The 25,645-nt window shown below is 41.3% G+C and overlaps 1 protein-coding gene across 1 annotated transcript in view; it reads left to right on the forward strand.

Annotated features, from left to right (window-relative positions):
- The window catches only part of ADAMTSL1 (ADAMTS like 1), a 714,148-nt gene that overhangs the window by 439,249 nt on the left and 249,254 nt on the right, over nucleotides 1–25,645 (forward strand). Inside the window, exon 4 of the mRNA XM_038769612.1 lies at nucleotides 13,679–13,724. Coding sequence (XP_038625540.1) covers nucleotides 13,679–13,724 — 46 coding nt within the window. The remainder of the gene's footprint in view (nucleotides 1–13,678; nucleotides 13,725–25,645) is intronic.

Consider the following 25,645-nt stretch of genomic DNA (forward strand, 5'->3'; position numbering starts at 1 on the left):
ATTTTTAAAAAATTAATTCTGTGAAAGAAATGGTTACTTTTTTATCTCCTTTACATTTAGATTTTCAATCCATATTGTAATGAGAAGCCCTTTCTCTTCAAATTCTGTCAAGATGTTAATATTGCTTGTTAGTATAGCTTTAAGAGGGAGCAAAACCCAAAGATGGGAGAGGCAGATAAGCAACAGAGGAGTAGCATGGGAGAGACATTCAACTGTATTTGGATAAATCTTATAGATACATTATTTGTTATTTAATAAAACGTGCAGTGATTGGTTTAAGTTTACTGTATCTCTTCACTGATAGAATTGACAGTAATTTTTATGGGGCACCCCCCTTAAGCAGTTGGTATTCAACTTGCCCCAGCCCCACAGCACTTACGTTGCATAGCCTTTACACTCTGCCATTTCCCATTTTAATGTCTATCTCCCCTGTAGACTCTAAGCTCCTTAGGGGCAGAGATCGTGTCTACCAACTCCATTGTATTTTACTTTCCCGAGCTCTTACTAAAATGTTCTGTGCACAGTAAGGGTTCAATGAATATCACTGATTGGTTGGCGTAGTAATTCAGAATTGTGCCTGTTGCAACAGTGAGAATTGGATGATTTTGTCTAGAGAAAATAAAGCATATGAAAGGCGGTTAGGGGATGTTGAGTATGTCTTCTCATTTCTAGAGGACACTGTAAAAGAAAATAGACTAAGATTGAGAGATGTAGGCTATTTCAGGGACTTCAAGAGATCTTCTCATCCAACCTTCTGCATACAAACAGGACTGTACCCACACTTAAATGTGAATTCTATATTAACTATCTCCACAGTGGGAAATTTATTTTGGTAATGGATTCCCATGTCTCACAACCCACCTATCGAGGAGCCTGATAACCAACTTAAATCTCACCTGCTGCATTTAGGTCCATTTTCTCATGCTCTAAACTTCCCGGCAGTGAAGGTTGTAAGAGTTATGAGACTGGAACATGTTACTTGTCCAGGAGGTCAGAAGCATTCCTAGGAGAAACCACAAGAGGTTTCCTCTCAGTACACTCACCAGAACGGTGGGAGGTGGGGGCCAGGTTAAGGGCAAAGCGCTGTTTTCAGTTCAGATCAAAGAACTGATCCATTCTGTTGTCAGCAGCTGGAGGCAGCGCTTGAACATCAGATTGCCACCCAGACTGCCTTGATTGCCTTCCATTCATAGACTCAGCATTGTGAGAAGGAAAGGGTTGAGATTAGTATCCACGGGATTTGAGCTGTTTGAATGACTTAGTGGGTAGGAGATCTTTAACATTTATGGACGTATCCTCAGCTTATCCCTCTCATTCAACCCACATAGTCAATCTGTCCCCAAATCCTGTTGGTTCAACCTTCACAGCATTGCTAAAGTTTGCCATTTCCTCTCCATCCACACTGCTACCACATTAATCTAAACACTTATCCTACCCCGCATTGGTAACTACATCAGCCTCTTTGCTGGCCTTCCTGCCTCCTTTCTCTCCCCATGTCAGTCAATACTTCACTCTGCTGCCTGGATCACTTTTCTACAAAACTGTTCATTCTGTGTTTCCCCACACCTCAAGAACCTCCAGTCGTTGCCCATCCATCACCATGTCAAACAGAAACTCCTTACCATCAGCTTTAAAGCACTCAGTCACCTTGCCCCCCCCACCTTACCTTGCTGTTTTCCTACTACAACCCAGCCCGCACACTTTGCTCCTCTAATGCCAACCTACTCACTGTACCTCAGTCTCATTTAGCTCGCCGCTGACCCCTCACCCATGTCCTGCCTCTGGCCTGGAATTCCCTCCCTCTTTATATCCCACAGATGATTACCCTCCCCACTTTTAAAAGCCTTATTTAAAATACATCTCCTCCAAGAGGGCTTCCCCAACTAAGCCCTGATTTCTTCTTCTCCTCCCTTCTGCGTCATTCTTGCACTTGGATTTGTACTCCTTATTCACCCCACCCTCAGTTCCACAGCACTTCTGTGTGTATCCATAATTTATTTATTTGCATAAATGTCTGTCTCCCCCTCTAGACTTTAAGCTCGTTGTGGGCAGGGAACATATCTACCAACTCTGTTTTAGTGTACTCTCCCAAGTGCTTCATTCAGTGCACTGCACACAGTAAGTACTCAACAAATATGTTTGATTGACTTATTCAGGATCACTTCTGAGGGACTCCAGAGGGCAGATTAAATGACCTATGGAGGTTCCCTCCAGTCTTTTCATTCATCTATTCTTTGGTTTTGAATGTTTCACCTCTACGTTGCTAGTTGAATTAAGGCTAAGTAATGGAACCTATTCATATAACTGTTTAGTGCCTCTTTGATATAGGCTTTGTTATTAAATTAGGATTTCTGAGTTCCAGTTATTTTTCGGAATTGTTACTTTAGTGGCCAGTCTTAGTTCCAGCACTAAGTTAATGACTGAATGGTCCAAAAAAATGGAGCTTCTTGGAGAAACTAGAGAAGTAATCAACGAATGGTATTTATTGAGTGCTTACTGTGCACAGAGCACTGTATTAAGTGCTTGAGAGAATACAGTACAGCAGAGTTGGTAGAAAAGTTCCCTACCCTCATTCATTCATTCATTCAATCGTATTTATTGAGTGCTTACTGTGTGCAGAGCACTGTACTAAGCGCTTGGGAAGTACAAGTCGGCAACATATAGAAACGGTCCCTACCCAACAATGGGCTCATCCTCAAGGACCTTATAGTCTAAATAATAATAATAGTGGCATTTGTTAAGTGCACACTATGTGCCTAGCACTTTACTAAGCACGGTGTTGATACAAGATAATCAGCTTAGCCACAGTCCCTGTCCCATGCAGGGCTCACTGACTAAGTAGGAGGCAGGACAGGTATTGAATCCTACCTCTAGACCGTAAACTTGTTGTGGGCAGGAAATGTGTCTTGTTATTGTTATATTGTTCTCTCCCAAGTGCTTAGTACAGTGCTCTGCACATAGTAAGCATTCAATATGATTGAATGTATTTTACAGATGAGGAAACTCAGGCACAGAGAAGTTTAGAGATTTACCCAAGGTCACGCAACAGGCAAGTGGCAGAGCCAGGATTAAACCTCAGGTCCTCTGACTCCCAGGCCCATGTTCTTTCCATTAAGCCATGGTGCTCCCAAGGAGCTTATCACAGTCTAGTGGAGGAGACAAACAATGAAATAAATTGTGGGGAGGGAAAGCAACAGCCTTTAGGGATTTGTAAATAAGTACTGTGGGGCTGGGGGTGGAGTGAGTATCAAAGTATCACAGTACAGATCCAGATGCGTAGGTGATGAAGGAGGGACGGCGAATAGCATGGGTAAATGAAAGGTTAGTCAGAGAAAGCTTTGGAGAAGACATAAGAGTTTAGGAGACTGAAGGAATATGGAATTGTGGGGAGGAAGTTGCAGACAGGGGGTAGGGCATGAGCAAGGGGTTGTTGGCAAGAGAGATGGGATTGAGGTACAATAGGCTGGTGTTAGAGCGAAGTGTGCAGATATGGTATAGTGAAAAGAGCAAAGGAGTGTCAGAAGACCTGGATTCTAATCCCAGCTCCATCATTTGCTTGCTATTTCACCTTGGGCATGTCACTTAATTTCTCGGTGCCTCAGTTTTCTCATCTGTGAAATGGGGATTGCATATCTGTTTTCACTCTCCCATAGACTGTGAGCCCTATGTGGGACAGGAACTGTGCCCAGTCTGATTATCTTGCATTTTACCCGAGTGCTTAGCACTGTGCTTAGAACACAGTGCAATAAATACCACAATTGTTATTGCTATTAATTTATTATTATCAATATAGTTGAATTATTATCTCAAAAAATTGAAGATACTCTCTTCTTGTGTTGATAGAGTGGATTTGAGTTTAAAACAGCTGACAACAACTTAAATTTTGCCACTTTCTCCTGTGTCTTTTGGCAGAATTTTTATTTTTGGCCTCTCCCAAACCTCCCTAGTTAAAAGTAATTCACTCATTTCCAGTTCTGACTTTATATAAGTTAGCTTACTAGAGAACCTTAAGGTTTTCTTCCCCAAGAAGAAGATGAAGTTGTCCTTGTGGTTGCTGAAACACATTTGTTTTCCTTCTCACCCTTTCCTTCTCTGCCTCTTTTGGCTACTGAGCAAATGTGAAAATATTTTCAAAGTTTATGGATTGTGTTTACACAGTATAGATTGCATGTGTATTTTCCTGATATATCAAAAGCCAGAGACAGCCTTTTTTTTCCATTTCTCGGGGAAACAAAGACACTACAGTGAAAAACAAAGCAGAGAGACTAAATATATGAAAATAAACATATATCTAAGCAACCTAGCCAAGCATATATTGTCTTTAGTATTTGCATTGGTCTCAATTTTTTTTGAAACTTCAGCTTATGACAGAAACAAGCTGGAAATGAGTGTTTGTTGCACTATCAAAAAGTTGTCTAGCAAAGGTAAAGCTAAAAGCTGATTCCAAATGAGAGAGTGAGAGACAAAGGTAAGACTTCTTCCCCTTATGGAGCTTGAGACAGTAGGGAGTTGGGCTGGACACCTGCTTGCCAGACCCGCTCCAGGCACACACTCCAAGCTCCTCTTGGCAGCCTCACAGTTCCGCATTTGAAAATGAGACAGTAAGATTATGTCTGTTTTCCTTTCTCCCCTTTGGACAGTTAGAAATACACTTCTCATTTTCACAAACATGAAAAAGGAGCTGTGAGAGTGTGATGGCCATGTTAGGTGAACCCCAGTCCTGGAAACGGGAAAGGAAACTCACAGGTTTTGGAAAGATATTGGCTCGCTCATTCATCCGTTCAGTTGTATTGATTGAGTTCTTACTGTGTGCAAAGCACTGTACTAAGCGCTTAGGAAAGTACAGTATAACAATAAACAGACATTCCCTGCCCACAAAGAGCTTACAGTCCAGAGGGGGAGACAGACATTAATATAAGTAACTAAAATACAGTCATGAGCATAAGTGTTGTCCTCAGTACCCTTTCCCTGAGGGAGAAGCGCACAAGTACCAATCACTCTGGTGCCTCCACGGCAAGGGGGCACAGTCAATGGCAGAGGAGGATTGGGGAAAAGAGGAGGCTAGTTACTGGAGGCAAGAAGCCCCAGGGCCATTTTGAGAGGGCTCGGGACTAGGCATTCGACGGGATAGTGCAGTGGACACAAAGGAAAGGCAAAGGCCTTGAGAAGATGGAGTTCTCCACGGAGGCTACGTTCAGCAAGGAGGACTGCCAAGAAGACCTGTGGACATGGCACACCACAGAAGACCTATTTCATTCATTCATTCAATTGTATTTATTGAGCGCTTACTGTGTGCAGAGCACTGTACTAAGTGATTGGGAGGTACAAGTTGGCAACATATAGAGACGGTCCCTACCTTTGCAGGGAGGTTGCCCCTGGGAAAATCTATTAGCTTTTAGGGAAAAGCTGTTTGAATCTGGACTTGATTTATAGCTACTGTTGCCTAAATAAGGATGTTCATGTTGCAAAGAGACTGCCTGCTAATTTTGTTGTACTGCACTCTCCCAAGTGCTTATCAATCAATCAATCATATTTATTGAGCGCTTACTGTGTGCACAGCACTGTACTAAGCGCTTGGGAAGTACAAGTTGGCAACACATAGAGACAGTCCCTACCCAACAGTGGGCTCACAGTGTAGAATTACACTGTTATGCACATAGTAAGCCCTCAGTAAATAAGATTAATTGATTCATGTTAGTTTCTTACACTAATTAATACTGGTTTATGACCCCAAGGGTCTGTGTGGCCAGAGTGAGAGAGACCCATGTTGACTGGACATATGCTACAACAAGACAGAATGGAGGAGTTAGAGACAACCTTCTTCGGGCTCCAGCAGCACCTGCCTTTGGGAACCAGGACTGGTTTGCAGAACCTTTGCCCCAGAGGAGTGTCCATTAGGAAGCCAAAGGGTGGTGACAGCAATTTGAGATGTGAAGTTTGGAAGTTATTCCATGGTGAGCCTTAAAACTGACCCTGTACCTTGGGAAAGACAGAGAGCTTTAGGACACTGGGGCATGTCTGGCTATCTGCGTCTTCATACAAGTGAACTTCAGGGTTAATTTTGTCTGGGAAAAGGGAGGATAGCCCTCCACCTCTAAATGTTAGCGGGTTTGACTATTGTGGTATATCTTCATTTCTAAGGAGAGGCCCTCAAAGACTGCTGCTATTCTGCATTTTTGTAGGTTTCAACAATTCGTTTAAACTGTGAAAAGATAGGCAAGCAGCCTATCTTGAGAAGCAGCGTGGCTCAGTGGAAAGAGCATGGGCTCTGGAGTCAGAGGTCATGGGTTCAAATCCTAGCTCTGCCACTTGTCAGCTGTGTGACTTTGGGCAAGTCACTTAACTTCTCTGGGCCTCAGTTCCCTCATCTGTAAAATGGGGATTAAGACTGTGAGACCCCCGTGGGGCAACCTCATCACCTTGTAACCTCCCCAGCGCTTAGAACAGTGCTTTGCACATACATAGTAAGCACTTAATAAGTGCTATCATTATTATTATTATAGACAGTAAGGAAAATGATTATTTTCTTTAAGAAAGCAAGTGAATATCTACCTTCATTCAAGGAAGTCAGTGGCAGTCTCTTAAAAGATAGAATAAAATAATAATAATAATTGTGGTATTTTTTAAGCACTTACTATGTGCCAGACACTGTTCTAAACACTAGGATGGATATGTGTTGTACTTCCCAAGTGCTTAGTACAGTGCTCTGCACACAGTAAGCGCTCAATAAATACAAATGATGATGATGATGATGATAAGCAAATTAAGCGACAGACTGTAAACAAATGAAATCTCCTTCAAACATTCATGTGTAAATTAATAATAATAATAATAATTATTATTGTTACAGTTATTAAGGTATTTGTTAAGTGCTTACTGTGTGCAGGACACTGTACTAAGCACTGGGCTAGATACAAGAAAATTGGGTTGGAAACAGTCCCTATACCATGTGGTACTCACAGTCTCAATTCCCATTTTATAGATGAGGTAACTGAGTCCCAGAGGAGTGAAGTAACTTGCCCAGGTTCACACAGCAGACAGATGGTGGAGCCAGGATTAGAACCCATGACCTTCTGACTCCCAGTCCCATGCTCTGTCCACTATACCATGCTACTTCTCAATTTATCAATTTATCTGTATACCTGACACTTAACCCTTAACCCTGTGATTGGACATCCTTAATTAGCTAATAAACTTGGCCACACTTTCTGTTGTCTCAAAAATTGGAGCCCTGAAGAGAGTGAGTCCTTGGAACATCCTTTCCCACGCTATCCAATTCCCACTTACAGTGAATTTATCCCCTTATTCCTTTAAATTCAATGGAAACATACCTATGTAAATAAATGTCTCCTTTGTAAATTCCAGCTGGCATAGGGCTCCACAATTTTTTTTTAAATGAGAAAACAACATATATCAGAAGATTTCCATTTTAAAACTAAGGTCACAAAAACGTGATTATGTTAAAGAAATGAATTTTCATTTAAAAGCGGTTTCATTACTGGTTGCACCGTATTTTATATGTTTTTCCTCCCAGAAGCTAGTGTAAACGTGGTTCTAAGCCTGTTTACCTCAAATTTGGCTTATTATCCTTCATTTTGGCCTCTGGCAAATTCTGAAGATAGTGTGACAACATGATTGTGTTTTTTTTTCTCCCCACTCAGTTCAACCCCCGATGGATGAAGTTTGGCAGTTTGCCTTGTTGTTTGTTGTATTATTACAACAGAAAGCATTTTCAAAAGATACATTTATCAGGTTGTCATAATCATTTGTCTTGCATATCTATCTACCAAGAGAAGTATAAATTTCTCTCTCCAGACCTGTCTGTTTGAGTCATATGAGGGATCATAGGGTAAGAGGTTAGTGGAGAAGCAGTTGGATTCTGGGTTTTAACTTATCATTTGGATAAAAAGAGAAAGTGAGTGGCTTTTGGAGAGTTCTCTCCTTTTGTGATTAAGGGGAAAATTGGCAAAAATAATGCTTAGGTACAGCTTATGAATATTGAGCCACTAATAATAATTATGACATTTACCAATCACTTTCTATGTACTACTCACTGAGGTAGATGCAAGGTTAGCAAATCACACACAGTCCCTGTCCCATATGGGATTGACCAACCACTTTATCTCCAATTTACCAATGAGGAGACTGGAGAAACCCAGAGGTTCAGTGACTTGCTCAAGGTCCCTCAGCAAGCCAATGGTAAGCCAGTTGGTACTAGTTCACTCCACTCCACAGTATTTTTGTGCATATCCTTATACTCTACTATTTTCCCTACTGATAGTTTACTTTAATATCTGTCTCCACCTGTAGATTGTAAACTCCTTAAGGGCAGGGATCCTCTATTGTATTGTACTTTACCAAGTGCTCTGCACACAGTAAGTACGCAATAAATCTCATTGATTGATTGATTATAGGAGATGTATACAAGGGTCATGATTCTAGAATTGTATTATTTCTAGAAAGATTTGAGACTTGTTTTGCATATCTCATACGATAAATGAGTGGCAAAGAAACTGTTGGCTAAAAAAGCAAATATCCACTCATTTTTAGAATACAATGGTCATGTTCGTGAAAGATCCCCCTACATTAAGGACTTTTTCCTTAATGTAACATGCCCTGCACCATACACACAAGCACAGCAGTTTTTTTTTTCTGACACCATATTGCATACTAGCCTAAGATTACTCTACAATGATATTGCCAGCCATGCCAACATAGGAACCTTGTCTGATCCTTTCCCCTTGTCAAAGGATTATAGTTGGGCCATGTAATAGGTCAGTCTTGTTCACCCTATTTTATACAGCCATGCTTAACACAACAAGAGACGGGGAAGTTGTTCTCACATCAGACATACAAGAGTTTCTTTATGCAGATTACTTTGGTCTAGAAGTAAATGACATGAACCTGGCATTCTTTTCAGAATTGGCAAAGCATTATAGACTGATAATTATCCGGAATAAAGCTGAGTTTATGGGCCACGCTATCAGTGGCAAGAATCTCCACAGCCTGGCATAGTGGATGGAGCACGGGCCTGGGAGTCAGAAGGTCATGGGTTCTAATCCTGCCTCCTCCACTTGTATGTTGTGTGACTTTGGGTAAGTCACTTCACTGTTCTGGGCCTCAGTTACCTCATCTGTAAAATGGAGATTGAGGCTGTGAGCCCCATATGGGACAGGGACTGTGTCCAACCCGATTGGCTTGTATCCACCCCAGCACTTAGTGCAGTGCAGTGCCTGGCACAGAGCAAGTGCTTAACAAATACCATTATTATTATTATAACAGAGTTTAATGCCATCACAGAATTTTCCTTAGGAAGCACTTGGCCCAGTGACACAAGTATAGATACAGGCAGAAACATGAATCAAGAAGAATTGAAAGACCTGTGAGAGACTGAGTGTGGAGTGTACATAGTATCAAGTTTCAAACCAAATGGAAAAAAAACTAGAACAAATTTTGCATCCAACCAACAATCAACAGCAGTGAGATATGAACTTATTTTGATGTCACATCCAACTTTTGGGGGAATTCTGTTAACACTGTGAACCAATAATTAGCATTATATGACCAAACAAAATCACAAGCAATGAGGTCCTGGAATGTAGTCACTCTACCAGTATCAAAACGATGGTTGTCACAGCACACCTTTGATGTATGGGCATGTGAGGAGACTGGACTTTGGCAAGACATTCTGACAGCTGAAGATAGGGCAGGAAAGCAAAAAATGTTTGAAAGTACAATGAAGCAAAATCTCAGACAATGTGGCATAGATATGACCAGGGGCAGTGTACATGCCAATATTCATGCCATCTTTCCTGAAGCAAACCCACCTCTTTTTATGGTACTTGTTAAAGGCTCACAATGTGCCAAGCACTGTTCTAAGAGCTAGGGTGGAGACAAAGTAATCAGTGCTCAAAGTCTTAACTCCTATTTTACAGATGAGGTAACTGGGGCACAGAGAAGTTAAGTGGCTTGCCCAAGGTCACACAGCAGATGTGGTGAAGCTAGAATTAGAATCCAGGTCTTTCTGACCCCCAGGCCTATGCTCTAGCCACTAGGCCATGCTGCGCTTCTGAAGCCCACCTTTGTTGGGCTTCAAATGCCATGTGCAACTTGACTTTCAAAGACAAAAATTAAACCCCTAAAATAAGTGTGGAGCTTAAATTCAGTGCATATCTTAAAAATGTAACATCATAGTATACATCATTTTATTTCAGGTAGAATATACCTTTGTACAGCCACAAGCTGGTCCACATTTAGGGTGGCAGAGGCAATGAACTACTGATTTCTGCTTCATACAAAGCATAAGTCAGAGAAGCAGTGTGGCTTAATGGGAAGAACACGGGCTTGGGAGTCAGAGGTAATGGGTTCTAATCCTGGCTCCACCACTTGTTTGCTGTGTGACTTAGGGCAAATCACTTCACTTCTCTGCGTCTGTTACCTCATCTGTAAAATGGGGATTGAGACTGTGAGTCCCACATGGGGCAACCTGATTGCCTTGTATCTCCCCCAGTGCTTAGAACAGTGCTTGGCACATAGTAAGCACTTAACAGATACCATTATTATTATTATTATTATTGTTATGACATATCCCAAAATTGCAGAATAGTGTGCTCCCTTTATGCTCTTATTGCTTACATAAATGTCATTTATGTAATAAAGCTCATTTGTTGTTCCTGTTTGGAGATGCCACCATCCTATCTTGTGAAAGAACACAAAATATCCAGGGTGTATGGAAGATATCAAATGACATTATGAAAGTTTCAAAGGGTAGCCTCTCCTGCATATGTTAGTTGAGAATTTAAATGCTCTTTTGAACTGAGGGGAAATGTTACTAGAAAGCCATGTGAAGTCCCTCTTATAACTGTAAATCTGCTCTTTTTATTTAATCTGTGACCATTTTTGGAACCACTTTGAGAGTGACCCCGGGTCATTATACCTGGAATCTTGTGTGACATTTCTCTGTACATGCCTTGATAAAGTATGTATTACTGGCTTTTGAATAACTGAAGAGAGGGTGGGTTAGAACAAAGCCAGTCACAGAACCATTTTGAATCTCCTCTTTCAAAGTCCCATACTTACAATGTTATCCAGAGAAGTAACCAGATTTTCTGTACTGTATTCCCTTTTCTTCACCAAAGGGACGAAACCTGGATCTTCCTATTAAATAAAACAGTATTGTTCCAAGAAACTCTGGTTTTAAGTTCTACAACACCATGGTTTCTTGCAATTGCTTAATCTTCCAAGGGGGAAGAGGACACATTTGTTCCCAAACAATATAGTCTTCCAGCAAGGAAGAATTTTAAAGTATGAGAGAGGTGAAGGCGCTTGAATTATTAAAGGGAGTTTGTTTATTCACTATGATGAGGGATAAATGAGTCATGATCTGCCTTAGAAAAAAAAAACTTAATGATGATTAAAAAAATTGAAGCCAATAAATTGGTAAAGCCCAAATAGAGAACTTTTAATTTTCCATTGTAATCCATCAGTTCCAAGGTTAGTAAATTATAGTAATTGAATGTGAGATAGGATCAGGATTTTGTAAGACGAAAGCATGGACTGTAGTTTGTATTGTGCTAATGAGAGACAGATGAGTTATGCCTCATGCCTCAATCCTCTCTTTACCCCATTATCTTGAAAGATTTTACTGTGATGTCTGCATGAAGAGTGCCTACAGACACAGCATACTGTGCTTGTCAGTTTACGTTTTTGAGAAAGGGGATTGGATTTGAATAAAATAATGACTACCAGCCAGTGGTATAGGGCTGAAACATACTTTGCAAATCAAGTAAGGAACTGCCTCTAAAGTTTCTATCTTGAATATATTCCAGAATCTGAGTCTCTTTGTTTCATTATATGTGTTAGCCCATGGGGCTAATCTAGTAGTGACTTGGATATTCTAAGCAGAAATGTAGATGAACACATTAAGGACAGTAAGAGGAATAGTTGTATTTGTGATGACACCCTTGTTGAACCCTTCTGTATCCTCCAAAAAACATTTTTCGGGGCTGGAATTTTATATATTTGTTTCCATTCTCAGAGGTGAACTGCACTTTGTTTAAATGTAATGGAAAGATGTTCAGCTGTTTTATATTAGTAAAGTATGAAAAAATATATTTTTCACTGAATAATTCTCATATGACTCTTGGGCTCAGATAAATCGATAGTGTTCTCGACATTAAACTTTATGATTTAACTTTCAGAATTACATTGTAGCAAGAATGTAGTCTTCCGTGTGAAACAGCCACTCGGTGAAATATTCACTCAAATTTGACAAATAATAATAATGGCATTTATTAAGCACTTACTATGTGCAAAGCACTGTTCTAAGCTCTGGAGCACTGTTCTAAGCTCAAATCTAACCTGTTGTGGATTGACAACATTGTGTATATTTTAATGCTTGAGTCCCTTTGCACATTCTCTACATGTAACTGCCATCAACACATATGCGATTACACAAGTCTCCATGGAACTCAAGAATCAATTTTCTGTTTGAACTATTTATAAGGAAGGGTGTAAAGGGCAAGTATTTTCTGCCTCTGTGGCTTCAAAGGGTAGGGTGCTTTGACACGGGACAATCTGGTTTTCAGCTGGCATTATTTTCTCTGTCCAATCCTGACACCAGACTCCAGGCACCATATGCATTTATGTCTGGTATTTGTATTTTACATGCCCAACCCCTCTCCACCTCTGCTCTTGCCGCCAAACTGCACAGCTCAAAAATGGTGTCCCTCTTCCCAGGGTCCTGAGAAAGGAACGTAAAAGGCCCTGGAGCAAGGGGGCTGAGGGATGAGGGCGTCACCCCTTGAAGAAAAGTTCTAGGACAAGCTTCAGCAAAATGGTGCCTCTGAAATCATTGCTTTGTACTGTGTACTGACAAGCGCTTAGTACAGTGCTCTGCACACAGTAAGCGCTCAATAAATACGATTGAATGAATGAATTACACATGCAACATTCTATGAGGGCCATCACTAGCCACCCTACCAGAAGGTGCAGTGTCATGCCATAGAGAATTTTAAGAACAAACTAAACTCATGATTATTTTTGGAGCAAGCAGAAATATCTGTGAAATTTTGATATTTCCTGCAAGTATTGTGATGAAATGGTTTTGATATAATCAATCAATCAATCATATTTATTGAGCATTTACTTTGTGCAGAGCACTGTCCTAAGTGCTTGGGAGAATACAGTATACCAGAGGTGGCAAACATGCTCTCTGCCCACAAGGAGCTTACAGTCTAGAGGGGGCGACAGACATGAATATAAATAAAAAAATTACAAATAGGTACATAAGTGTTGTGGGGGTGAATAAAGGGTATGAATCCAAGTTCAACATTTTTTCAGTCCTAATGGTGATGACATTTATTAAAAGCACTTACTAAGTGACAAGTGCTAGGCTAGATATAAGATAATCAAATTGAGCACCCATTTTAGAGATGAGGAAATTGAGGCACAGAGAAGTTGTGATTTTTTTCCCCTGGTCACACAGGGGCAATTGGCAGTGGTGGGACTAGAACCCAGGTCTCCTGCCTCCATTAGGCCACATGGTCCTTCCTAATCATTTGAATGTTAACAATAACTCTGATTGCTAGACTTACTGAAAAAATAAATACAAGAAGACAATTAAAATTTTGAGCCACATTCAATAATTAACCTACATTGTTTTTCTTATTGCTTACAGGAGCTGTGAAGGACGAAATATACGCTATAGAACATGTAGCAATGTGGTAAGTGCAAGGTTCAGTAATTATAACAAGCGTTACATTTTCAAATACTGCTCTACTTTTACATATTTTTTTAAAAGGATCCACTTAAAATAGCACCAACGTCAATGAAGTAGCCGTTTTCTTATTTAATAATGTAGCTTTGATTAAAGCAAATTTGGAAAGTGTGGTAGGATAAAGTGAAATACAACTCTTTAGTTCTTTTTACTTTTACGCCATTCATTGGGTAATTTAAACACCTCAGTTGGTAAAACGCAAACATTGCATGAATCAGATCTTTATAGCTTGCAGAAGCAAACAGAGATGGAGCCTTTTATGAGAATCAAATAACTTTTCCCATTTTGGAGGGTTTTTTTTTCTGGGTCCTGGCCAAAGCTAGGATATCACTGCCAGAATTATTGCAATAAATACATTTTTATGGGTTTTGCAGCCTGATTTGTTCAGATGAAAAAGTTCTGAACACTTCAGATATATATCCCACTTTTTAGAAGTTTGTTCAACTGAACATAGGTTCCGAACTTGTTTGTCTTGAAACTGAGGATTTCAAATCCATTTTCTAAATCTTTAATAATGTTGATCTTCCCCATTATTTTAAATTTGGTATTTTTAACTTTTAAGTATACAAGTTGATGCTTCAGAACTCATGGCCATAACACATTTCACTAATAATGATAATAATAATGGCATTAAGTGCTTACTTTGTGCATAGCACCTGTGCTAATCTTTGAGGTAGATACAAGATCATTAGATTGAATACAGCCCCTTTCCCACATTGGGTTCATAGTCTAAGGGAGGGAGGAAAGGTACTCCATTGAGTGTCTACTGTGTGCTAAGTATTTAGGAGAGTACAGTAGAGTTGGTAGACTCAATCCTTGCTCTCAAGGAATTTACAAGCCAGAGGAGGAAGACAGATACTGAAATAATTTACAGATAGGATAAAGTGGCTAGGTTCTAAGGAACATTTTTGAAGATGTAATTTAACAATACTGTGGCTGAATTGCCTCCGATAGCTAATGATATTGAATTTCTTCCTTGTATGTCTCCCAGCTGTCCCATCAAGTCATTGCACCACTCATTTAAAAACCTGCAACAGTGAAGTTCATACACTACACTTGCAGGTTTTTTTTTAAAAAAAGAAAAAGCACTGCAGGTGTGGATTCCAGTATAATATTGTTTTTATTTACTTCTTGAGAATTTTTCCTTGATAAAAAGTCTATCTTGTTTTGGTCAGGAGTGCACATGCAAAGGATATCCAATTTTGTTATCGTATATTCCCTATGATGCCTTTATCCTAATTTTGTCTTCAAATTCTTTAATACAATTGAGAGTGAATATAAACATCCCATTTACTTCCTTTGTATGATTCTAAGGATCTAGTTACTAAGTATTCTGCCTAATAGCCACTCAACAAATGCTCTTTGATCGTGTTTAGAAATGGGATATTTTTCTTATTGATCAAATAATTGATAATGATGGTTTTTATGAAGAGAAGAAGTATGGCTCAGTGGAAAGACCACAGGCTTGGGAGCCAGAGGTCATGGGTTCTAATCCCATCTCTGCCAATTGTCAGCTGTGTGACTTTGGGCAAGTCACTTCACTTCTCTACACTCACTCCCTTGGTGACCTCATTCGCTCCCATGGCTTCAACTATCATCTCTACGCTGATGACACCCAAATCTACATCTCTGCCCCTGCTTTCTCCCCCTCCCTCCAGGCTCACATCTCCTCCTGCCTTCAGGACATCTCCATCTGGATGTCTGCCCACCACCTAAAACTCAGCATGTCCAAGACTGAACTCCTTGTCTTCCCTCCCAAACCCTGCCCTCTCCCTGACTTTCCCATCACTGTTGATGGCACTACCATCCTTCCCATCTCACAAGCCCGCAACCTTGGTGTCATCCTCGACTCCACTCTCTCATTCACCCCTCACATCCAAGCCGTCATCAAAACCTGCCGGTCTCAGCTCCACAACATTGCCAAGATCTGCCCTTTCCTCTCCATCCAAACCGCTACCCTGCTCGTTCAAGCTCTCATCCTATCCCGTCTGGACTACTGCATCAGCCTTCTCTCTGATCTCCCATCCTCGTGTCTCTCCCCACTTCAATCCATACTTCATGCTGCTGCCCAGATTGTCTTTGTCCAGAAATGCTCTGGGCCTGTTATTCCCCTCCTCAAAAATTTCCAGTGGCTACCAATCAATCTGTGCATCAGGCAGAAACTCCTCACCTTCAGCTTCAAGGTTCTCCATCACCTCACCCCCTCCTACCTCACCTCCCTTCTCTCCTTCTACAGCCCAGTCCGCACCCTCTGCTCCTCTGCCGCTAATCTCTTCACCGTGCCTCATTCTCACCTGTCCCGCCGTCGACCCCCGGCCCACGTCATCCCCCTGGCCTGGAATGCCCTCTGCCCATCCACCAAGCTAGCTCTCTTCCTCCCTTCAAGGCCCTACTGAGAGCTCACCTCCTCCAGGAGGCCTTCCCAGACTGAGCCCCCTCCTTCCTCTTCCCCTCCTCCCCCTCTCCATCTCCCCCGCCTTACCTCCTTCCCCTTCCCACAGCACCTGTATATATGTATATATGTTTGTACAGATTTATTACTCTATTTATTTTACTTGTACATATCTATTCTATTTTATTTTGTTAATATGTTTTGTTTTGTTCTCTGTCTCCCCCTTCTAGACTGTGAGCCCACTGTTGGGTAGGGACTGTCTCTATATGTTGCCAACTTATACTTCCCAAGTGCTTAGTACAGTGATCTGCACCCAGTAAGTACTCAATAAATACGATTGATTGATTGATTCCCTGGGCCTCAGTTACCTCATCTGTAAAATGGGGATTAAGAGTGTGAGCCCCACGTGGGACAACCTGATCACCTTGTATCCTCCCTAGTACTTAGTACAGTGCTTTGCACATAGTAAGTACTTAGCAAATGCCATCATCATTATTATTATTAAGCACTTACTATGAGCCAAGCACTGTGCTAGATCAAAGATAACTAGATTATACACAGTCCCTGTCCTACACAGGGCTCACAGTACAAGGGAGAGTGGGGTGGATATTTAATCCCTATTTTACAGATGAGGAAACTGAGGCACAGAGGAGTTGACTTGCCCAAGATCACACCTGAGTATCGTGACTCTCCTGTGTTCATAGCAACAGCTGTGCTAATAGTTAAGCACTTACTATGTGCCAAACACTGTACTAAATTCTGGGGAAGATATAAGAAAATCAGGTTGAACAGAATCCTTAATCCACATGGGACTCACAGTTTACTTGGGAGAGAAAACAGACGTGGAATCTCCATTTTACAGATGAGGAAACTGAGACACAGAGAAGTTAAGTGACTTGCCCAAGGTCACACAGCAGGCAAGTGACAGAGCCAGGATTAGAACCCAGGTCCTCCAACTCCCAGGCCTCTGCTCTTTCCACTAGGCCGTAGGCAGGGTCCATTAGCAGGATTGATTCAGCAGCAGTCTACTTTTGGTCTTAGTTTTCAAATCAGATATTAAACCTTGTAAGAATAGGAGCAAGGATCATGAGGAAGGTTAGAAGATAGGAGAGAGCAGATACAGAGAAATGGAGGAAGGCAGACAGCTTAGTCTAGTTGACAGCATGAGAATGGGAGTCAGGAGCCTTGGGTTCTAAGCCCAGCTCTGCCCCTGTCCTGCTGTGAGACCTTGGGGCAAGTCAGTTAACTCCTCTGGGCCTCAGTTTCTTCATCTCTAAAATGGGGATATGCTATCTACTCTCCCTGGATCTTGGAGTGTGAGCCCCATGTGGGACAGGGACTGTTACTGATCAGATTATATTGTGTCTATTCCAGCACGTAGCACCATGCTTAGGGGCTTAGTAAGTGTTAAATAAATGCCATGATCATTATATTCTGTCAGCCAGGCCTCATACTCCAGCTCCAGAGTTTAGGAGGGAAAAAAAATGAAGGGGCTCACTTGGGCTTGGACCAAGACTACTTATAATGATTACTGTGTGTGCATGGAAAGGCCCACAGAGAGGCAAGAAACCATCTATCAATTCTCTTTCTATCCTAATGGCCATTTTCTTTTGACACCAAGCACAAACTAGACCTAAGACCATATGTTACCAGTTCACTAGAGCTCATTCTCTGCCAAACATCCTTCCTCAAAAAAGAACAAAGTTCAGATAGAAATTCTCCAAGCAAAGAAAGCAGTAGATGAGTTACGTTGGTAACTCTCTGCCACCTTGTAGATATTCAAACTACCATCTTTCTCAGTACAGTGCTCAGCATAGAGTAAGAGCTTAACAAATGCCAAAGATACTATTTTGGCGGTTCCAGAGTGCACACACATCATGGCTCACTTTCTGCCCTGCCGTTTCTGGCCCCTGCAACAATTGGATCACTGCAATGGGCCTGAACCCAGCTCTATCTCAGTGTCTCTACTGTATCCTCCAGAAGAACGCTTAGTACATTGCTCAGCACATGATAAGCACCCTATAAGTACAACTGCTTGAATGAAAAACAGTTGGAACTTGATTATTCTTGAACCTTATCCAACTTTTTAAGACTTTTCTGAATGTTTTCAGTCGAATTAAAATTTGGAGTACTGGAAAAAGCGTATTTTGGTAGGGTCATCCCTTTGTCTCAACCTCTCCTGGGTTACGATATGGTGAAGAAGGAAAAAAATGATGGAGGTGTGTCACTCAATACTCAGGGAACCCCTCAGCCATTGACAAGTTTCCACTTGGTATTTGTTAAGTGCTTACTATGAGGCAAACGTTCTTCTAAGCTCTGGGGTTGATACAAGTTAATCGGGTCATACTCATAGACTATGGGGCTCATAGTCTAAGTAGGAGGGAGAACAGGTATTTAATCCTCATTTTACAGATAAGGAAACTCAGGTACAGGGAAGCACAGTGACTTGCCCAAGGTCACAAAGCAGGTTAGTAGTGGAGTCAGGATTAAAACCCAGGTCCTCTCACTCCCAGGCCCATGCTCTTTCCATTAGGCCATACTGCTGCTGCTTCTACCCAGTAGAAGGGTAGGTGTTCTCCCCTACCCTTTCCTAAACGAGGACTCAGGAATGGGGCAATGAGGTCGTTGAATAGCCCCTAAATCCTAGTGTCTGGATATGGAATAGAGAGCCCTTGGCATCTTACTTGGGGCTTAGATGTGTTTGATTCTCAAGCAAAGACAGCTGATTTTTACTCAGTGATGCTGATCCCATTTTGACTTTATAGATCTTGACCAAAATAACTCATTCTTTTTCCTTATATGAATTAATTCGCCTCCCCACCAAATGCCATCCCTTATCAGATGCTAATTGATACTCTATTTATTTTACTTGTACATATTTACTATTCCATTTATTTTATTTTGTTAATATGTTTTGTTTTGTTGTCTGTCTTCCCCTTCTAGACTGTGAGCCCGCTGTTGGGTAGGCACCGTCTCTATATGTTGCCAACTTGTACTTCTCAAGCACTTAGTACAGTGCTCTGCACACAGTAAGCGCTCAATAAATACGATTGAATGAATGAATATTTGCTTAATGAATGCGTCCAGGTTTCTTTCTGCTTCCTCCTCTTTTCTTCTGTCCAGAAGATAAGGTTACCACAGTCCAGTTTGCAATCTCTCCTGCCTTTCTGATAGAATTGGCCAGAGGATGGATAGGACTGTTTGGCCCATAATTACGGTTCCCCTCTCAGCCATCCTGATTGAGTAACCTGGCCTGAATTTTCCCAGATGGCTCAGGGGTTTAGAATAGGGCTCTCATTTGGGCAAATTCCAGCAAATTTAGACTGTAAGCTCATTGTGGGCAGGGGATATGTCTATTATACTATTGTGTTGCACTCTCCCAAGCACTTAGTACAGTGATATGCACAAAGAGCTCAATAAATATGATTGATAGTATAATGGGGCATGTAAGTACATACCATCCTTCAGTTAAGTTCAGTAGAGTGGTCATCAAGGCCTAATGGGAAAAACATATGACTTGGGGTCAGGAGATCTAAGATCTATTCCCAGCTCTGCCATTGGCCTACAGTGTGTCCTTGAGCAAGTCACTTGAGTGCTCTGTGCCTCAGTTTCCTCATCAGTTAAATGAGGATGATATATCTCCTTGCCTGTGTGAGAGTCCCATGTGGTACAGGGGCTGTTTGATCTGCTTATTTTGAATCTACCCCTGCATTTAGCTTGGTGCTTTGGTACCTGTTATATCATTTGATCTACACAAACGTACTACACCATCCCCGATTATTGCTCCCTTGTTCAATCACTGCCGACCGGATGGCTTCTCTCTGGTAGGTTCAGGTGTCAGTCCTGTTGGTATAGGCTAGGTGGAGGCTCTTTTCAAAATTCCATATTTACTCTCATAATTGCTTCCACTACATAATTTCCCCACCACCATTTTTGAGGATAAAATATAAGATTTTTAATACCACATAATTGTAAACAGTGATAGTTGCATATGCCAGGGAGGAGGAGAGGTAGAAGAGTGAGAATGTTACAGAGCAGTTGGGGATAGGAAGCTCCTTGTGGGCAGGAATCGCATCTACCGACTGTATTGTAATCTCCCAAGCGCTTAGTACAGTGCTTTTGCACACAGTAAGCACTCAATAAATACCACTGATTGATTGATCACTCTCCCAAGCAATTAGTGCAGTGCTCTGCACACAGTGAGTGCTCAATGAATTCTATTGATTTATTGATTATTTAAGACTGTGGTAGCCTAGGGGAGGAGGAGCAGAAGGGTGAGGCTCAGGACAGTACACCTGAGGTGGGTGGAGTTAATTCAATCATTGAGTGCTTATTATATACAGCAGTTGTGAGAGTGTATTAGAAGAGCAGCAGTTGGAAATACTGCCCTATTACCTTCCTCTTCCTTCTCTTCTCATTATTTTTCTTCCTTTTCTCCTCCCCTTATGGTTAAACTTAATTCTTATGCGGCCAGAGTAATAACTCCACTCCTGTTTTAATCTTACAAAAAAGTGGGGTGTGAGTAAATATGGTAGTCCAATATCTTATAGAGCTGCAGAACAAAAGACATTAACCTTCTTTGAGACATCAAGTCCCCTTTTAGATTTGCCAGTGCCCTTTTCATTGGAAAAACCTTTGGGATTTAGGCTTTGCTGTTCATTTTAAGTAGCATGAAAATATCTGTGACTGACAATCATTTTCCCTTGGTCCGAACAGTGAGAAAAGGATTAACTCTCTTCCTTTTGGAGGTGACTTCATATTTTCAGGTATTGTGGGAAGCACAATTTGCTAAATGAGGAACTAGGCTATAATTACAGTAAAAGAGAACATCTTTATGTTCTCTGTGACTAGTTATGAAAGAAATCTGTGCTATTTTTCTTGTTGAAGAGACTTTCAAAAATAGCTTGCTATCTATCTGTCAGGAATGTCGTGGGTGCAGGGCTGCCTGGAAGCAGGGAGATGAACAAAGTGATCCTTTGAGGTTCCTTCCAGCTCTTTCAATCTGTGATAAATTGGTCATCCCTGTGGTCTTAAAAAGCTAATGCAGTGGTAAAAAGGGAGCCATTTACTCAATGCTCATAGAATAAATAAATATGTACAGAGTGCTTTATGAAAAATATTGCCACATGTACAATCTGGTATGGAGGTCTCTGTTCCATAACTAATGTTTTGCTGGCCAAGTCCTCTAGAATTTCTCAGAAATGAGAACAGTTGCAGAATATAGGAGTCTCAGTGTTCACGTATCTTTGCTAGTTTCTGTGCCTCCTGTTTCCGTAGAGATTAATGATGAACTCTTTGGGTGCATCTTCTACAAAATGCAAAGTAGCTGTTTGGGGAATGAAATTGGAAAGCTGGAAGAGGTTTTGTTTTTTTTTTTTTAGTTTGGCAGAGTGACTTACATTTTCACAGACATCATTTGTGGGATTTTTGCCACAGCTGTTTTTAATTATATCCTGAACTGAGATTACAAAGGAACAAATAGTAGGGACAAGATAAACTGGGAGGGAATTTTATCATTTTTCTAGGGTTCAAGTCCCCATCAAAGCTATTAGAGCACTGTTGCTCCTACATTTTGCTACCCCTCCTAAGAAATCCATCTGCTAGAGCAGGTACGTATGTCACACTAGTTTTGTTTTTCGTTTTACCCCGGGATCAATGGGAAGAACTGGAAGATGATTGTGTTAAAAAGTGGGAATCATTTCCTTCCCCTACTTTTAGAGGTATTGGTTGAAAATCAGGCTTTTGTTCCTTACTAGATTACTGTGAATAGTGGAAGAGAAGCTCATGTTTTGAGAACTAGTTGAATTATTATCTTCTGTTAAGAAAAGTAAATAAATATTTTTTTTAATGACTCATACTCCTTGGCTTAGGGGATTTGCTGGAAATGGATCCATGTGCAGTACTCAGCGGGCAACAGGCCAGTTTTTTTTTCCTTTGGGTTGGGCAGTTATGTCTTTTCCTCCCTTTAGGCCTTCTCTGTTAGTAAGAGATAGCCTTCTCTTTTCTAAGGCTATCTCTGACTTCTTTTTGTTATTTCCCTCCTGTCTCATTCCCCTTTTCCACCTCTCTTTCCCTTTCCTCTGCTTTTTTCTTCCTTCTTCTTCTCCAAACATATTCCTCGCTTGGTCAGCATCACTAAAGAATAACTTTGGGAGGAGGAATCTTATGCCCTATTTTCTTCCTTTATTTCCAGTGGAAAAATAGCATGCAGGTATGGTATTAGTTAAGTATTTAATATGCATCACTGTTCTAAGCGCTGGGGTAGGTACAAGTTAATTAGGTCGGACACAGTCCCTGTCCCACATGTACTAAGCACTTAGTACAGTGCTCTGCACACAGTAAGTGCTCAATAAATACGATTGAATGAATGAATGGGTCTCACAGTCTAGGAGGGAGAACAGGGATGCTCATTTTACAGTTGAGGACACTGAGGCACAGATTAGTTAAGTGACTTGTCCAAAGTCACACAGCAAGCAATTGGCAGAGCTGGGATTAGAACCCAGATCCTTTTAACTCCCAGGCCCAAGCTCTCTCCACTAGGCCATGCTGCTTACCCCTTTGTTTCCCAAAAGAACATAATGTTAATTTACCTAAAGTCAAGGAAAAGTTCACAGATCTCTAGTGCTCAAATGAGTGTGAAATTCTACAAAGTAATTAGGTGCTGGCTGGAAAACTTCCCTCTGCTTATGTTTTCTATTAGGTAACTATTCTGGCCCCATCAGTTGGCCCCATATTACCAGGAAATGTTTTCCAAGAGGGATCCCTCCACAAGGAGCTGGAGTAATTTGCATTCTAGGGGTATTTTTGGTGGAATTTCAGAAGTCTTTTGGGTCTTCTTTGACAACTATAAAGGAGGTCCTAGCTGAAAAATGAAGTCATACTATTTACAGGGTTCTATATTAGCCTAATTCAACAATGGCTGGTGGGCTAAAGGGAGTTATTCTGAGAAATGTCAAAGAGGATCAAATGGGATCTAAGCCTGTATTCCTAGAGCGGGAAGTCCTATGCTCCAGGTCTCTCTATAAGACTGGTTGGTGAAATTATAAAAATGCACTTTTCTTTCTTGGGAACCGTGAATTAAATTTTAATAGAAAATGGTGGTTGCTTTCTGAGGGACTATTGTTGGTTTTACTCATTGTTCAGGATTTCAGGCAGCAAATATTTTTTAATTATTTACCATTTCTCCGATGTTTGCACTGTCTCACTGTCTTGACACTTTTTTTATCAAATATGTGTAAATTTCATTGGACATAGGACAGGGAGAACAACAACTCAGTCACATGAACCTGAACTTCTCTGAGAAAAAATTGTCAATAAAGTCATTAGAAGACTCATGAGAAATCATCATGAGCAGAGTTTATGAAATGACTTAAACTTGAATCATAACGGTAGTAAGGGCTTACTATGTGCCAAGCATTATGTTAAGTGCTGGGTTACATACAAGATAGACTGAACACACACCGTTCCTGTCCCTTATGGGGCTCACAGTTGAAGAGGTAGGGTGACCAGGTATTCTATCCCCATTTTACATATTAACCGAGCCACACAGAAGTTAAAGGACATTCCCAAGATCACCCAGCAGGCACGTGATAGATCTGCGCCTCGAAACCAGGCCTTCTGTCCCCCTGTCATGGGTTCTCTCCACTAAACCATTCTGCCACCAGTCAATCAATGGTATGTATGCAGAGCGCCATTCATTCAATTGCATTTATTAAGCACTTACTGTGTGCAGAGCACTGTACTAAGTGCTTGGGAAGTACAAATTGGCAACATTTAGAGACTGTCCCTACCCAACAATGGGTACTAGAGAAGCAGCGTGGCTCAGTAGAAAGAGCATGGGTTTTGGAGTCAGAGGTCATGGGTTCAAATCCCGGCTCCACCAATTGTCTGCTGGGTGACTTTGAGCAAGTCACTTCACTTCTCGGTGCCTCAGTGACCTCATCTGTAAAATAGGGATTAAGACTGTGAGACCCCCGTGGGAGAGCTTGATCACCTTGTAACCTCCCCAGTGCTTAGAACAGTGCTTTGCACATAGTAAGCACTTAACAAATGCCATTATTATTATTACTAAGCACTTGGGAAAGTACAATACAAGCAGTGTGTTCCAGTGGATAGAGCAAGGGCTTGGGAATCAGAAGGTCCTGGGTTCTAATTCAGGCTTCACCACTTGTCTACTGGGTGACCTTTGGCCAGTCACTTCACCTCTGTGTGCCTGTTACCTCATCTGTAGGGATTAAGACTGTGAGCCCCATGTGGGACATGGAATGTGTACAACCTGATTAGCTTGTATCTGCCCCAGTGCTTAGTACAATGCCTGACACATAGTAAGCACTTTAACAAAGGCCATTTAAAGAAAAAAAGGGTGCAGACGAGCACCAGATGGTGAGAGATTCATTCATTCATTCAATCATATTTATTGAGCGCTTACTGTGTGCAGAGCACTGTACTAAGCACTTGGGAAGTACAAGTTGGCAACATATAGAGATGGTCCTTACCCAACAGCGGGCTCACAGTCTAGAAGGGGGAGACAGACAACAAAACAAGACATATTAACAAAATAAATTAAATAGAATGAATATAAATAAGTGCTTGGGAAGTACAGATGAGATTGAGGTACAGAGAGTATGGTGGTGTTATAGGAGTGGAGTGTGTGGATTGTGTTGTAGTAGGAGCTCAGCGAGTTTAGGTAGGAGGGAGTGAGGCGACTGAATGCCTTAATGCCAATAGCAAGGAATTCCTATTTGATGCAGAGGTGGATAGGCAACCACTGGAGGTTTTTGAGGAATGGGGAGATATGGATTAAACGGTTCATCAGAAAAATGATCTGAGCAGCAGAGTGAAGTAAGGACTGAAGTTGGGAGAGACAGGAGGCAGGGAAGTCAGTGAAGAGGTTGATGTAGTAATCAAGGTGGGATATAATTGCTTGGATCAAAGTGGTAACAGTTTGGATTGAGAGGAAAGGGTGGATTCTAAAAATGTTGTAAAGGAAGACCCTACAGGATTTCATGATGTTAGAGAAGCAGCGTGGATCCGTAGAAAGAGCCTGGGCTTGGGAGTCAGAGGTCATGGGTTCTAATCCTGGCTCCACCACTTGTCAGCTGTGTGACTTTGGGCAAGTCACTTAACTTCTCTGTGACTCAGTTACCTCATCTGTAAAATGGGGATTAGGACTGTGAGCCCCATGTGGGACAACCTGATTACCTTGTATCCCCCCAGCGCTTGGAACAGTGCTTTGCACATAGTAAGTGCTTAACAAATGCATTGTTATTATTATTATTATTATTATTATTATTATTATTATTATGTTGAATCTGTGGGTTGAATGAGAGAGATGTCAACGGTAATGCCAAGGTTACAGGCTTGTGAGACATACATAATTATTTATATTACTATGTATCTCCCCTTCTAAACTGTAAACTTGTTCTTGGCAGGGAGCATGTCTACCAACCCTGTCATATTCTACTCTCTTGAGCACT

Source organism: Tachyglossus aculeatus, chromosome X4 (genome assembly GCF_015852505.1).
Source record: "Tachyglossus aculeatus isolate mTacAcu1 chromosome X4, mTacAcu1.pri, whole genome shotgun sequence".
Classification (NCBI taxonomy): Eukaryota; Metazoa; Chordata; class Mammalia; order Monotremata; family Tachyglossidae; genus Tachyglossus; species Tachyglossus aculeatus.